This window comes from Otolemur garnettii, unplaced genomic scaffold, assembly GCF_000181295.1.
Source record: "Otolemur garnettii isolate 467f Iridium unplaced genomic scaffold, OtoGar3 scaffold00051, whole genome shotgun sequence".
NCBI lineage: Eukaryota > Metazoa > Chordata > Mammalia > Primates > Galagidae > Otolemur > Otolemur garnettii.
This window is the reverse complement of record NW_003852446.1, coordinates 3,334,582-3,350,509: the sequence shown is the minus strand read 5'-3', so window position 1 is coordinate 3,350,509 and position 15,928 is coordinate 3,334,582. Positions and strand designations below refer to the sequence as shown.

The 15,928-nt window shown below is 47.1% G+C and overlaps 1 protein-coding gene across 1 annotated transcript in view; it reads left to right on the top strand.

Annotated features, from left to right (window-relative positions):
- Positions 1-9,408, top strand: part of RAI2 (retinoic acid induced 2) — a 63,888-nt gene extending 54,480 nt beyond the window's left edge. Inside the window, exon 2 of the mRNA XM_003791876.1 lies at positions 7,437-9,408. Coding sequence (XP_003791924.1) covers positions 7,461-9,041 — 1,581 coding nt within the window. The 5' untranslated portion in view covers positions 7,437-7,460 and the 3' untranslated portion in view covers positions 9,042-9,408. The remainder of the gene's footprint in view (positions 1-7,436) is intronic.
- Positions 9,409-15,928: the final 6,520 nt, after the last annotated feature.

The following is a 15,928-nucleotide window of genomic DNA, read 5'->3' as shown; positions in this document are numbered from 1 at the left end:
CCCCACAATGAACCACAAGGGCATAGACAATTCGGTTTTGATTAGAACGAGTTGATAGCTGCCTTATACGCTCTATAGAAACCAGCACCATCAATATTTTACAGTTGGAAAATGCACGTCTTGAAAGAATTTTCACAATATATTTTTAAGTATGGTTGTTTTAGGAGAAAAAATTATCTTGATAGAAAAATATGGATGAAGCTTATTTTAATAGAAAAGGAGAGCACGTCATATTTGTAGCCTATTGGGAATGAAGGGGATATCTCCAGGATCAGGGCCAGGGCCCTGGCTCCTCCAGAACACCTGAATTGGGATGGAGTCCTGAGGAGGAGCCTTTAAAGCCCTCTCCAGAGGCTCTTGGTCCTGGAGGTGGAATCTGCCTGATGTAGCCAGATCACTGAGGTCAGTTCCCCTGAGCCCAAGTTAAATGTACCTTCCTGGTGACCTCAGTCCAGCAATCTCAGGGACCTCATAGGGCCCTCATGCAGCAATGGGCCCTGGCTTGAGTTTCTGTAAGATAAACCCCTCCCCACAAGACCGAGGTACCCATTCCTAAAGCATTTGTTCAAGGGTGGTTGGCACTGTGATAGGGGCCTCGTGGCTGTCTTTATAGTTGTTTCTATGATGAAAATGCTTCTAATTCACAAAGTAAAATCGAAGATTGCTGTAGAAGGTGATCTGTACCTCTATGAGGGGTTCCCAGCATGCTCCAGGGCTTTTGAACAAATGACTGTCTTAGAAACCAGGCTCCACCAGAGGTGGTTTCAGAGACCTGGGTCTGAGTCAGCTCACAGCCACACCCTGAGCAGGGTCTTCAGGGCCCTCCCACTGGGATCATTCAAGATGTGGCCGAGGACATAGGGATGAAAGTATTAAGTAATTCATGAGCAAGTGTGTGTGTGATTTTTGACAGTGTTAAATGCACACAACCAGGAAAAATAGATGGGTTAGGACCTGGAGAATAGCTGAAATTATCTGAGTGGTCAAGTGTTTGCTTCTTAAATTAAGCCATGAATGAGTCTTCATTATAAAACCATTAATGTGTATGGAAGCCCAGAGACTGAAATGGCTGCTTTGTGCAAAGTTCTGGAGCAGGAGGCTTGAGAGGTAGGCGCGGCTTGCACGAGCACCCACTGGGACACAGACGTGGGGCAGGTCACTGACTGACCGCTGGGGAGTGAGGCCTAAAGTTGGCTTCCTCAAGAATGTAGCTCCTCAAAAGGAAAGCAGCCGCTTTGGTTTTGTTTTTGAGGGTGCATCAGAGAAACTCAGGATGAAATCATCAGCACCCCAGTCCTGTGGGGATCTTCACTGTCCACAAAGTGCTTTCACATGAGTACTGTCTCATTCAAGTGTCCTACTGGCTGGTGAAAGTGGGTGGCTGTCATGTTCTCCTACCATGGCGCCTGTGGGCCTAACCTTCTGCTCTTCCTGCCACTGGAGCCTGGTGCCCTCTCTGAAAACTGACTTTGCATGAGTTTTAGTCATCCTTTTGGGTCCCAGTTTTCTTATGAGTGAAACAAGTCAGGAAGAGACGAGAGGAGATGTGAGCTTTAATGCCCCTGCCCGCTTGACATGCCATGAGTCTATCAAGGGGGGGCCTGCGCCAGGAAGATGAGAATGAGAACACTGGGCTCGGGAAGGCTGAGGTGAGCATTCACGCACCAGTTCATCCCGAAAATGTTTCCTAAGCACTTGTTATTCACCAGGCGTGGTGCCAGGTACAAGGAAGGAGACAGTCCCTCCCCTGTTCCTGGAGAAGCGGGTAACTAGGCAACCCCACTATGAGGGTAAGGCAGGGACAGGATTTGACAAGGTAAAATCAGGGTCCTGTGAGAGCTGGGGGTGATATCTCAGTGGAAGTGACTCTAGGGCTGAGCCCCCAAAGCTGACAGATGAGCAGGAGTTGGTGGGTGAAGGCAGAGGCAAAAGAATACTCCAAGCTGAGGGGCAGACCCAGGAGACTGGGCTCTGGTATAATTAGATCTTTGCAATAGTTAGAAGAGGGGCTCAGAGAACAGTTCTGTGACCTGACAGTTCTCCAAGTCCAGCTTCTATCTCTGACAGTTTTGCCCCAGCTCCCCATCTGTCCTGGGCCTTAAGGCTTTTCCCCAAGGTCTCCATCTAGGGGGGCATGTGGGCTGTATGGGGCCAAGGCCCTAGAAACTGGCTGAGGGCCAAGAGCATGAGGGTCTCCAGTGAGCCTCAGACCCAGAGTGCCCACGTCCTACTCAGCCACACTGCAGTTGTTTACTGACCCCTCTCTCACATCCCAGGGATAATGGGCACAGATGGGATGGATGGGTAACTTCATTTATTTTTTAAATTTTTAAATTATTATAGATACATAATAGTTGTATGCCAGTTACCCTGATCTGTGACCTCATTTAAACTCATTTGAAAATGATGTTTTGCAAAACCCAACACAACATCTGCTGTCATCGTCAAAGAAACTCACACCACCTCTGCCTGGGCATCATTCGACTTCTGTGATGCTCCTTGATATGAAGGGGTCCCCGCCCACCCTCTGCCTGTGCTAATCAGACCTCCACCTTCTCTCCAGTCATTATCTGGCTTCTTAGCTCATCCTCAGGGACAGAGATTGGCCCTTTGAATCCTCAATTCATGAGCTGGTTTTAATCCTCAGGGCATCACTCAAGCTTCCAGTACTGGCTCTGGCAGCAGGGACACCCAATGTAGCTCCACTCAGTGCACCTGAAGCCCCGTGGCTGCTGATCCAGAGTTGGGGGGCTGCTGGCAGGTTGAAGAATGAGGAGGAGGGGCAGAGAAGAAGAGAGAAAAGGTTCTCTGGGAGAGGGAGAACACCTGATGAAGGCCAAGTTCACTGTTTGCTTCACCTGGGTATTCCTGTGGCTGGCATCATACCTGGTGGGGACTGGGTGGGAGAATGCAGGGCTGGGGCACTCACAGGCCTACTTTGGTGTAGTCAGGCAGGTCGAAAGCTACCCTGTCTGAAGAGTGGGCAATATTCCCCTTGCCTATGAGATGCTGCATACTGCCCCCTTTCACCTGTATACTGGCCTGGCCCGCATCCCGTAGGGACTTGGCCCTGTTCCCAGAGACTCTGATGTACCACCAGGGGGCCAGAGGGCCTCCCTGCAACTCATGGTACTGAATGTCCTCCCACCCATGTGACATCTGTCTTGGGAAGACAGGCTAGGGGCAGATGATTGGTAGCTAAAAGGGGATGGAGAGGATGGAGGTAACAGAACTATAGCCACTAGGGCTGCAGTCCCCCAGGACACCAGGAACTCCAGTGAGGAGGGGGACAGAGGGTACCCCTTGTGGAGAAAAAAAGAACAAACATCAGTAACTGAAAAGGATCAGGCCTCTGCTTTAAAGACATTCTTAATTGCTTCCCTCTGCAGGGCCATGCACTTGCTGAGAAAGGGAAGGCTGTGGGGACCCTTCTGGCTGGAAACAACATGCAAGGAGGGGCGTGGCCCTCTCAGCTCCCCAGGGAAAGGGAACCTGAGATTGGCCCTGAACTCTTGAGCCCAGACTCCGTGTGTCCTTAAGCTGTTATTCAACCTCCCTGCAGAATGAGTTTTCCCACCAAGAAAATGGGCAAAATTTCAGAACCCCTGTGGCAGAGCTGTTCTGAGGATTTGAGGATTGTAGGGACTGGTGCCTAAGAAGCTCTCAGCAGAGGGCCTGGCACATAGCAAACCCGGTGAACCTTAGCTCTTGCCATATGCAGGAGGAGCAGGGGCCTGTGGGAGGTGCCTGCCCTGGCAAGATCCCCTTCTCACACTCTGAGGAGGAGGGTTGGAGGAGCAGGACAGGGAGGAGGGGTGGGGTTTAACAGGACTAGACCAGAGGAAGGCAGGGAGGGGAGTGAGGGCTCCTGAGCAGAGGTGTGTGCAGGGCTGGTGGGGCAAGCCTCCAGGCATTTGCTTTCTCTTCCTTGGGAGGGAGTTGCAAGAAGCAGACAGGGAGGCTGGGAGGGAGACTGTTGCTTCTGGAAGGATGGACAGATGCAGCCACCCTGAGAAAGCACTGCCCCAGATGGATAATCCTAACCCTGCAGGAAGCCCCAGTGTGGCAGTGTCCTAAGTTCTGCTGGGGTTGCCTGTCACCATCAGAGTCCTCAGGTGGGTGGCTGCAGGAGCCTTCTCTCACCCTTGCTGTCTTGTTCTGACCAGTCACACCTCAGCTTCCCTTCAGCCTTTTCTTACCCTTCCTTGAGGGTTCTGGTTTTTGTGAGGGACAAGAGTCCGGCCTCAGGTTCTCAGGGCATTCGCAAGGCTGCATGCCAGTAGCCAGTAGAGATTTGTCCTGCTGATGTCGATGCTTCTCCTGACATAACTTTGATGCCTCTGCATGCCAGCAAATCTCTGATCAAAGATGCAGGGTCAGGCAATTAAGTTTGAAAACTCATCTCAGAATAGTGCTACGTACCTCATTGCTGGATATCACTATAGTCACCTTTGATGTACTCCCCTTTGCCACCTGGGGCTGTAGTGATAGTCAGCAGTAAGCTATGTAGCATTTTTTCTAGGATAAGTTCATGAACTTAATTATCTGACCTCACACAATGGCAACTCTGATGGTCATTCCAGAAAAAGAGTTCTAAAATTGCTTTGAAGAATGGACTAGGTGCTGGCATTGGTACATGGCTTCCCAAGGGGAGTACCTCGAAGGTGACTATAGTGATATTCAACAATGAGATATGTAACCATGTTCCCCCGAAAATAAGACCTACCCCCCAAATAAGCCCTAGCAGGATTTCTATGCATTTGTTAAATATAAGCCCTACTCCATAGTAAGACCTAGTGATAGGCGTGGCTATTTAGCATATCTGCATAGCCACGTCATGCATTTTGGTGTGGAGAGGAAGACATCCCCTGAAAATAAGCCCCAGTGTGTCTTCTTGAGAAAAAATAAATATAAGACAGTGTCTTATTTTTGGGGAAACATGGTAGCACTTTTTCTAGGATGAGTTTGTACACTGAATTATCCTACTGCGTATAGGACAATTCTAGTCTATAGAAGATTATAGAGTATAAGCTCTATGAAAGCAAACTGTGTCTGTCTTGTTCCTAACTGCATTTCTAGCCCTCAGCAAAGTGTCAGCACACAACGGACATTTGGTAAGTTAATTGGTTGGATAAGTGAATGAATGAATGGGGTATTACAGGCATGGTGCTTTCTAGGCTGAATCAGGGAGCACTCATCTCCTGAAGATGCAGGCCTTCCAGCTAGAGCAAGCCTCCTCAACTTCCCTGAGGCCAGGCTTCCCTCCACTCTGCTCCAATGGGGTTATTGCCCAGCATGCTGGGTCACCTCATGGTTTGCAGAAGGCACGCTGCCTATAGGGGGAAGATCTGGAGCCATCACATGGAGGCATGGCCAAGGCCAAGGCCCACCAGTAATTTTCCCCAAAGTGGTTTGCATAGCTCCTTCTCCTTCCCTTTCACTTCTCTTGCCTCGGAGAAACTCCTTGTTCTGTGCACTTGACACATTTTGATTGCCTGGAATATCACAGAGTTGTTCATTTGTTAAAGCTGACTTCCTGTAGTGAGACATTGTTTGTTTATTTCTAACCCCATAGTGTGCTGGGCTGCCTCTCTTGCTTGTTTTGGAGATTGTGTTAGTCATTTGGGAGTGAAGAAAGGAGGGAAAGCTGACCACAGGACTAAAGTCTGAACAGCTGGGATAGGCGAGGTCAAGAATCTGAGTTGCCCAGGGCCTGCCTGGTGAAACTGAGGATTATTGAATTATTATTGAGCCCAACCAGACTCCAGGGCTGCACAGATCTCTGAGTTAGACATGGTGCCTGCCTTCTCCATGGTAACAAGGCTAAATATGGATGTGTTTCCATGGAGAGCCCTATCACAGCTGCAGCCCTGCTTCCTCCAGGAAGCACACGTGCTAGGTTCCTCTGGCCTCTCAGGAGGTGGCCAGAGGTCTTTAGGAGGTGCTGAGGATATCAAGGAAGCATGTCTAACTTTTGAAGATGTTTGTTCCCCCAAATTATTCCATTTCCTCAGCCCTAGGCTCATCAGGGTCCCCTCCTCTCAACAGCTGGATGTTAGGAGAAGCCACAGGTCAGACAGATGAGCAAGTGATGCTGCACCCACTTACCATTCACGAAAGTCTTCCCATCTTCTCCTTGCTCTGGGGAGTGGATTTATCTGTTATTGGGAGGAATGGGCATGTCTTTGGTCAGATGAGGACAATTGTAACGATTCTTTGTACTTTTAGTCTTGAGCAAATGTATTGCTCCTCCTCTTGTCAAACCTCTTTTGGAAGAAGTATTGCTACAAAGCGTTTTTTTAAATGCCTCCTTTTATATTTGTAGAACATTCAAATCTGACAAGGTTTTAATTTTTTTTTCCTTCAAGGGAAGTAAGTCTCTCTGGCTTATTTGAATTTGAACAAGTCAAATCTCCACATCTGAGGTCTGATAATTAAGTTCACAAAGTCATCCTAGAAAAAATGCTACAGACTTTATTGCTAAATAGCCACTTCAGTCTCCTTTGAAGTACTCCCCTGGGGAAACTATGCACCAACACCAGCACCTAGTCCACCCTTTGAAGCAACTTTGGAACTCTTTTTGGAATAGCCATCAGAGCTGTCATTATACAGCACACAAAAACACACAACAACAATAATGAGTGCCACTCAGCAAGCACTGCCACACATCATCAAGAACACAGCTGTGAAACAGCTATACCAAGGTCATGAAACCTTACTGAGTTGTTTGTATAGTGCTTCCAACATACATGCACTGTAGTGAGTTCACAAACTTAATTGTCAGACCTTTGTATAATGACAGCTCTGATGATCATCACAGAAAAAGAGTTCCAAAACTGCTTTGACGGGTGAACTAGGCACTGGCAACAGTGCATAGCTTCCAAAGGGGAGTACCTCAAAGGTGACTGTGGTGATAGTTAGCTATGAGGTATGGAGCGCTTTTTCCTAGGATGAGTTTGTGAACTTAATTGCCAGACGTTCATATCTTAACTGTCTGATATAGCAATGTGTAATGAAACTTTTGTTTTTGTTGAAGGTTAAACATATAAACTGAGAATTTGACTTAAAAATACTGTGTAACCTCACCTGGCTATTTACAGATTATATCATCTGTGTTTATAGCTTGTTCATCTATTATATCGGGGCTCTCCCTGCACAGATGATATGGGTGTGTTTGTGTACATTAGGAGATGTCTATAACATGTATGTGTACATAGACAGGTTGTACCCCCGGGTTAACTAAGATGTGGAAACGTTCTTTTTTTTTTTTTGGCTGGGGCTGGGTTTAAACCCGCCACCTCCAGCATATGGGGCTGGTGCCTTACTCCTTTGAGCCACAGGCACTGCCTGGAAACTTTCTAAAGACGTGGAGAAAGCTCTTAAGGCAGTTACAGAATCTCATAAGAAAAATTCAATCCATGTATTCTGTGTTGCAGGCCAACCGGCATCCAAGTCGAGTGATGGATGACCTGCAGTCCCAGAATCTCTCCATGGACATGACTGACTCCCCTCCTGCCTTGGCCAATAACAGACTGGAGAATGGCATGGCCCAGCTGATCACCACTGAGGCCTGGAACATCAACTCCACTGACCTGGTAAAGAAGGCCCTGGTGACTGTGCCGGCCCCAACCATTCTGAATCCTCCTGCTGAGTCCCAGAGCGGCATGGCTCTGAAGGTGGCAGCCACCGTGCTGCAGCCTCTGTGCCTCGGGGAGAGCCCAGTGGTGATGCCCATTCACATGCAGGTGGAGGGAGGCTCCACGCCAGAGCTCAACCCCAATGGCAATGCCACCTACGTCATGACCACGCAGGGCCCCGTGCAGCTGCCCGTGGTGCTGGAGCAGCATGTCTTCCAGCACCTCAACTCCCCTCTGGTCCTGCCGCAGGAGGCTCCATGCTCCTCCAGTGCTATCCACAACAACCTCTTCCAGGGGGCTGAGGACCCTGAGGCCCAGCCCCAGCTCCTGGACCTGAGACTCCCTAGCCAGCCGCAGGAGCCCACCCTGCCCTTTGAAGCTGTGCTCCAGAATTTGTTTCCCTCCCAGGGCACTCTCGGCCCCCCACCCTGTCAGCCTCCTCCTGGCTATGCTCCTGTGCCCCCTCAGCCCTTTAACTCCCCTTTGACCCCTCTGGTCCCACCAGCTACCCTCTTGGTGCCCTACCCTGTGATTGTCCCCTTGCCTGTGCCGGTCCCCATTCCCATCCCTATCCCGGTGCCTCAGAGTTCTGAATCCAAGTTCAGCCCCAGTTTCCCCAAGCCACCATCTTCCTTCAGCCTGCACCCCTTTAAAGGCACCCAGCCCCCTCTGGAAAAGGATGAACTGAAGCCCTTTGACATCCTCCAGCCGAAGGAGTACTTCCAGCTCAGCCGCCACACGGTCATCAAGATGGGGAGTGAGAATGAGGCCCTGGATCTCTCCATGAAGTCAGTGCCCTGGCTCAAGGCTGGTGAAGTCAGTCCCCCCATCTTCCAGGAAGATGCAGCCCTCGACTTATCACTGGCAGCCCACCGGAAACCTGAGCCTCCCCCTGAGACACTGTATGACAGCAGTGGGTCAGTGGACAGCCCAGGACATGCGGTGATGGAGAAACTTCCCAGTGGCATGGAAATACCCTTTGCCCCTGCCACGCCCCATGAGGCCTCAGCCATGATGGATAGCCACATCAGCAGCAGCAATGCTGCCGAGATGCCTACTCACCCCAGCAGCGAGGTCAAGGCTGAAAATAACATTGAGAGTGTGAGTGAGTCCCAGGCGGCCAAGGTCATCGTCTCAGTCGAAGATGCTGTGCCTAACATCTTCTGTGGCAAGATCAAAGGCCTCTCGGGGGTGTCCACCAAAAACTTCTCCTTCAAGAGAGAAGACTCCGTGCTTCAGGGCTATGACATCAACAGCCAAGGAGAAGAGTCCATGGGAAATGCAGAGCCCCTTAGGAAACCCATCAAAAACCGGAGCATAAAGTTAAAGAAAGTGAACTCCCAAGAAATACACATGCTCCCACTCAAGAAACAACGGCTGGCCACCTTTTTTCCAAGAAAGTAAATGATGGCTTTTTAAAATTTTTATGATTATAGTATGGGGAAAGGTGCATTGGTTTTATAAAAAGGCATTTAAAACAAATTATCTTTGTTAATTATTTTGGGAGGAGTGGGGAAACGGAAAGGTGAATTGGCTGTAGAGGCCCTGTAAGCTAGTATCATTTTCTTTTTCAATTTTTGACTTTTCACAAATAAGTAAATAAGAGCAACCTATTTTTCAAGCAGATTGCACATTTTTTGCAGCTTTAATGGAATATTGGGTGAATCAGAGGGGTAAAAAAAGCTATTTTCATTGCCACAAAGTGCTTTGATGATGTAATACCTAATAAAAGGTAGGATGACTATTTCACAATAAATGTTTGTTTGCACTACTTGGTTGCAGTATTCTGTCATTTATAAAATTTGCATCCCTTCATTGGCATGATCTAGCCAAAACTCTTGCTTGTAAAAGGCTGTAAGGCAGCGGTTCTCAACCTGGGGGTCGCGACCCACAGGAACTGTATTAAAGGGCCGCGGCATTAGGAAGGTTGAGAACCACTGCTGTAAGGTCTCTGTCCTTAGAGAGCTGTACTCTTTAGGCATCCTGGAAAATACTGCCCTTTGATGCCATAGAAGGAGAATTAGGAACATGTATGACCTTGAGCAAGTCACTTCCCTCTCTAGGCCTCAGGGGCTTTTTCGTTTGTAAAACTGTGGCAAAGAGAGGGCGTGAGTTTCATGTCCCCTTTTTATTTCACATGGTTCTTGGGAGTGTAGAATTCTGTGCCTAGACCTTCCATCGACTAAAACAGACAAATGTCTCGAAAAGAAAAAGTAACCTGCTTCCCTCCCACACACCTCTCAGAGATTGGCTGGAAAGGGCCTTCTTTTCAAGGGCAGTAAGAGCATTTTTCTCAATGACTAAAAGTCTTGTAAGTCAAGTCTTGCTCCCCTGCCAGTCGGGGAGCAGGAGGAACGGCAGTTGCCCATGAATTAGGAGATGTCTTGTACAATTTCCCAGCATTGGAAAGAGATCTTTGCGGGAGGGGGAGAAAGTCATTCCTTTTTAGTTTAGCCCAGTGATTCTCAAATGGAGGTGACTGTGCCCTCCAGGGGACATCTGGCAATGTCTGGAGACACTGTTGGTTGTTGCAACTAGGGAGGAGGTTGCGGCTGGGGTGTAGGGGGGAGACCCCAGGGATGCTGTCAGACAGTCTATGAAGGATGATCTTACCTGAAATGCCAGTCCCATAGTGCCGAGACTGAGAAGGCCCCGTTAAGCCGTTTCTGGATGGATGGCAGTGACACACCTGGAGGGAGAGAACATCGTGTTTCTCTTTTCTGACAGCAGAAGGCCACCCACACAAACCAGGAACTGTGAGTGTACATTTAAAATAGACCTGCTAGGTGGCACATCACACTTATGTCTGAAACTGTGCTAGCAACAGACTGATGATTACATGCCTGCTTTTAAACTTAAAGCCCTTTCTCTCTTTTTTTTTTTTTTTTTTACATCTTGCAATTAGTACGTATCCAGCTGTTACAGTGAACATGAACAGGCGGAAAAGCAGTTGCGAGACTGTTCTTTTATTACTGGGCCCTTTGCGGATAGGGTTACAGCTTTAGTTGGTTCTGTACCATATACCCAGAGTGAATTCTCTTTTTCCTGCTCTTTTCCTGTGTTGTTAAAATTTCTTTTTCAAAGTGCAATCATTTTCTTTTTCAAAGGCTAACCAAATAGCTGTTTCTTGTCAGGCTAATAGCATCATCCAGACGCCATCCTTTTCAACTTCTACATGGTATACAGTCTTTTTCCATTTTTATTCCCAGTGTGGGTTTCTGGCCATGCTTCCTGAGCGTGGCACGTGTGTTCTAGTTTCAAATCAAATACAAAGGTGCCTAAGGACCAGCATTTCCATTCGCCTGGTGTTTTTCTCCCCATGCCTGCAGTTGTTTCTACTGCCAGTGTGGCGCTGGACAGCCTTTGTACACCAGCCAGCAGGGTCTGTGTCTTAGCAGTATACTGGGAAGAGCTGCTGCTTATTTGGCAGAGAGGTAACAAAATTTGCAATTTGCCCTTTAGAAGCAAGTGCTTAATGCTGAGTGACAAACAAGAGGAAAAAGAGGAATTTGTAGCCTGTAATTACCTTATAAACCTCAAGCCACAATTTCTCTTCGTTGTATCTCAGATGCCCTTTTCTTTTTAGATGACAGTTCTGGTTGGGTGAGAAAGGCTGGCTGCACAGCCAACCGCGGGTGTTGAGCCGATGTGGGCCAACTCCTAGCCTGGAGATGGATTTCTGGAGCAGGTCTTTGTCCTTGCTATTCAATGCCAGGGACCTTTGTGGGTGAGGCTGTTGTAGGGACTGCCTGTAACATTGTCAGACACACGGTGAGATCTTTGAAGACTGTACCCAGAGTGCTGTGTTAGGACCACCCTCCTTCCCAGCCTTTGATGGAAACTAGACTCTAATCCACTTGGCTACATGCAGGCTAATGAGTCAGGAGAAGGGGCAAGGCCCATTTCTGCAGCCAGAGGGAGCCTACTAAGCCCTGGTGGTTTAATCCCCTGCCCTTTCCCTGGTCAGAAGTTTGCAGACTTTCACACAAACCTTCAAGTGAGAGCCATCAGTATGGAACCACGGTTACTGGTCTGAAGGATGTGATCCCTGGGGCTTACACAGTGGGCCACTGGCAAACTCTCAGGCCCCAGCCTTTCTGTGCCTGATTCAGCCAGCTGTGGTCATGCTGAGCTCCCGCCTCTCACAACTGTGTCCGATTAACCTACTTTCTGATCTCCTCCATGAAGGATTTCCATCAGGTTTTTTCTCATGACTTAATTTCCCATCTCTTTGCAAAAATGCTTTGGGCTAACCAGCCTAAAGATCAGCCTTTCAGGGTCTTTTAGAAAATATCATTACCTCCCAGGAATGTGCATATTTGCTCAGCCTTGTGAAGATGGCTTCAGCTGGCTTCAATTCGGAAATGCTAAAACAATTGGGACAAGTTGTGAAGATCCGCATTTGGGGGCGGTGATCCTCCTAGGAGAGTCAAAACTAGTTAGTTGCTCTAGAGAGGGAAACAAAAAAAAAAGATTGAAAGAGGTTCCAGGTACTGTCCCAACCAAGGAAGTCCGTGACAGTGAACAGAAAATTCTAAAGCGAAGTCAAAAGATTCGTTTGGATCTGAAGGCAAAACTCTCATGCTTTTTGTACGAAAATATGTCTGCAATGGCAAAAACTCCAAAGAAAAAGAAGGAAGGAAAGAAGGAAGGAAGGAGGGAAGGAGGGAAAGAGAGAGGGAGGGAGGGAGAATGTCCGTATCCTCATTATCTCCATAAGTAGCATAATTAATGAAACAGAGCGGGAAAGGATTTGGATTCATTGTACCAAGTGAGGAAATTGAGGCTCAGCAGATTTCTCTGCTTTTAGTTTTTAAACATCAACAACTGAAAAATATGTACTTGGTGATATTCTTAAAGATTGGGTCTAAAACCCAACGAACCCACAGGAATTTGGCCCCGTTAGGAGTGAAAAACAGTATGAATTAGTGAAGAGTCTGAATTACAGATTTTTTTTCAATTATTTTCAAGACCATTCCAGTTAACTGGAACGCCCAGAGGACTTGGCACAATTGTAAAGGGGAGATTTGAAGCTGAAGGGTGGGGAAGCCAAGCCTCTAAAACCCACATTCAAAAGCCGCTAAGCTGAAAACTTTAACAGCAGGGAAAACGTCTTCAGGGTCATTCTGGCAGACTTTACTCCTCATTAAATTAAAAAGGCAGTTTTCCACAACAGCTCACTACCCCCAGGTCAAATAACTGACCTCCCACATCAACATGACAAAATAGGTTATATTCGAGGTCCTTAGGGTGCCATTTTAATAAATTGATCATCTATTTTAATTAACGTATCACTTGATTTTATAGTAAGCAGTATATATGAGCGCTTGAAAGGAGCAGTTTTCAAATGTCACAAATAATCCACTTGCAACTGTTATTAGACCAAGGGATTTCTAAAACAGAGTGAGATTTTAGCAATGCCCTGCTGAGATGATGAACAAGTCCAGGTTGAGATGAACTGTTAAGGTTTGCTATGTTAACCCAACTTGTAGGTTATTTCCCATCCAAATGCAGGCCATATATACACTTGGATAAAACCATAAGTTTGATCTGCTGATAAAGATGATAAAAGGTGTCTGGAAACAGTCCTCCCTCTGTTAAATAATTTTGTAAGTCTGAGGGTTTGGTAAGCCAGGCAATTAAAGCCTTATGACACTGGCAGTGCCATGCTATTGGGAATGTGATTTTATTTATGGTCGCTTCAAATAAGGAACTGAAAGATTTTTCTTCAATGCAGAAATTTTCATTAGGACGCATTTCAAGTCACATTAAGGAACACCACATTGAACAGATGGAATTCTTTGAGAGCAGGAACTGAATCTTTTTCCTTTATCTCAAGGTTTCTCAGCCTCGGCACTATTGACATTTGTGGTTGGATGATTCTCCGCTGGGGACGTGGGGGGAGGGCTATCCTATGCATTGTAGGGCACTGAGCAACATCCCTGGTCTCTTCCTGGAGATAACAAAAATATCCTCAGACATTGCCAAGTGTCTGCTAAGGGACAAAGTCATCCCTTATCCAGAACCATTGGTATATGTCTAGGGTCTGTCTGATACCTGGCCCACAGCAGGGCCTCAAAAAGTCCTTGATGAGTGAATGTAACCAAGAAACAACTGGGAAGAATTTGTAGCTGTGTCTGTGATGCTGTATTCGTATTTTCTGATTTTCTGCCACAAGGCCGATCTGACCTGGACAAATTATGGTATTCCTCATAATTAGCCCATCCAAAGGGCTGTCATTCATTCAGTATGTTATGGGCCCTCTAGAAGCTTCTCCTGAGTAAATGCGCTTCAGCAGGACCACCCCACCTCACAGAAAGGGCAGATACTCTGCCAGTCCTGACAGATGCCTTTTCGTTTTACCAACACTGTGAAACTGGAAGGACCCACTATTCAAAACTCCCTCCGTGATGACTGTTCATTGGTCTTATCTCCAGGGGCGGTGTAACCCAGGAATTGGCAAACATTGCCAGAAAGTTGTGGGGTTTCTTTCCCCCGTGTTTTACCTATATCCTTTTGTTGTAATGGAACCCAGTGTCTTTCATGGAAACAAAAGCCAAATCCTCTTCTTTCAGTAATTCCCCCATTTAAGCACCAGACCTCTCTGCAGCCTCCTTTCCTTGTACTCAAAGAGTCCCATCTCCTTTGACCTTCTTTGAGTTCCTGCTTTACAGTCCTTTCTTCCTCTTGGTTGCTCTTTCCCCAATTTCTCCATCTACTTTGTACAGTCACAAACTCTAGGTAGGTCATGAAAATATTCTAAAATTGACTGTAGTGATCATTGTACAACTCTGTGACTATACTTTGAATTGTACACTTTAAAATGGGTGAATTGTATGGTATATGAATATCTCAATAAAGTTATCTTTTAAAAAAAAAACTAAAGAACCCAGATAGAAATTTGGAACTGACTGTGGGTTCCAGGAAATCCTCCTAGAAACATAATCTTTAATCAGTTACCTCCGTTTCAATATATACTCACTTCCCATTAAGCCCCGCCATCTTTGTTCAATTATATGCTTGCTAATACATCCTCACTTCTCACTGGGCCCCACCTATCTGACATTCCCAGGTTTTTCTTTACTGTCAGAGCTTTGCTTGGAACATTATCCTCCATGTGTCATTTCTGGCACCCCGACATTGGTGGTTTGCCCTGGCCAGGCCTTCCCAGGCCTTCAGCTTGGTCCTCCCCATTTCTCTGTTCAAACTGTATTTGGCCATAGCCTTCTTAATTCAAACAAACTCTCTTGAAGAAGACTAATACCTATAAAAAAAAAAAAATCCCAGACCAACAGCTGCTCTGGGCTGGAGTCCCGCCTGTCTGGCCCCTAGCCCTATTGGGCTGCAGGCATGGCTGAGAAAAGCTGCTCTGGGGGGGTGGCACTGTGCCTGCAGCTTTATACATCCTCTCAGCACCTTTTCAGCATCGCATCAGGGCTCTGGACACCAGGACACTCTGCCTTCTACTATTTTGTCTTACATCATATCCAGGGGTGGAAGAGATGCTTGGGACACATGTGATCTAATGTCCTGTGGGATTAGAATGAGAAGACCAGGTTCCCAAACATCATTCCCTCGCCCTGAAGGGGGGGAGCAGAGTAACAGTCAAAGATTCAAGCACTGTCTCTACTGAACCATCCCTCAGCCCCCAGTTACAGGATATCAGCAAATGTCTGCCCTGAAGGTGACCACCATAGCAATGGAGACCCTGACAGTGACTTGAAATGTCCTCAGGAATTCAGTTCTCCAAGGGTGGGTGGCAGGGCCAGCATATGGAGTTAACACTTTTTTTGTTAAAAAAAAAAAAAAGGTTTTTTTAATGTGGCTTTATGATTTCAAGTACCAATAGAAACCTAACAAGTCTTGCCTTTCCGTGGGGAAAACATGTTAAAGCGTGGATAACATTATTTGCAAAGAGGGCATCGACTATTTGTGAGTGAATGAACACTTCTAAGGTACTTGAGGGTGGCTAAGAATAGTCCATTTTCTTCCTGTGCTGGGAATGCCACTCCACAGGCCAGGGGACAGCCAGAGGGCTAACTCTTTAAGCTCTGAAACCTTTTATTGCAACTCTTTTGAATGGAAAACTTAAGTGCACTAAGTATCTTGGCAAAGGAAACCTTGCCTTGACTCAGTCATTGTTATGGATATTGGCTAGTGGCCTGGGCTCGGATGACACTCTGCCCTCCATCCAGTCCAGGGAAGGGGGCTGTTTGTCCCCAGCTGGTATTGGCTGTCCTGTCCCAGTGCCTACGTCACACTAGTGCTTCTCTGCTTTTCCTTGTGTTTTT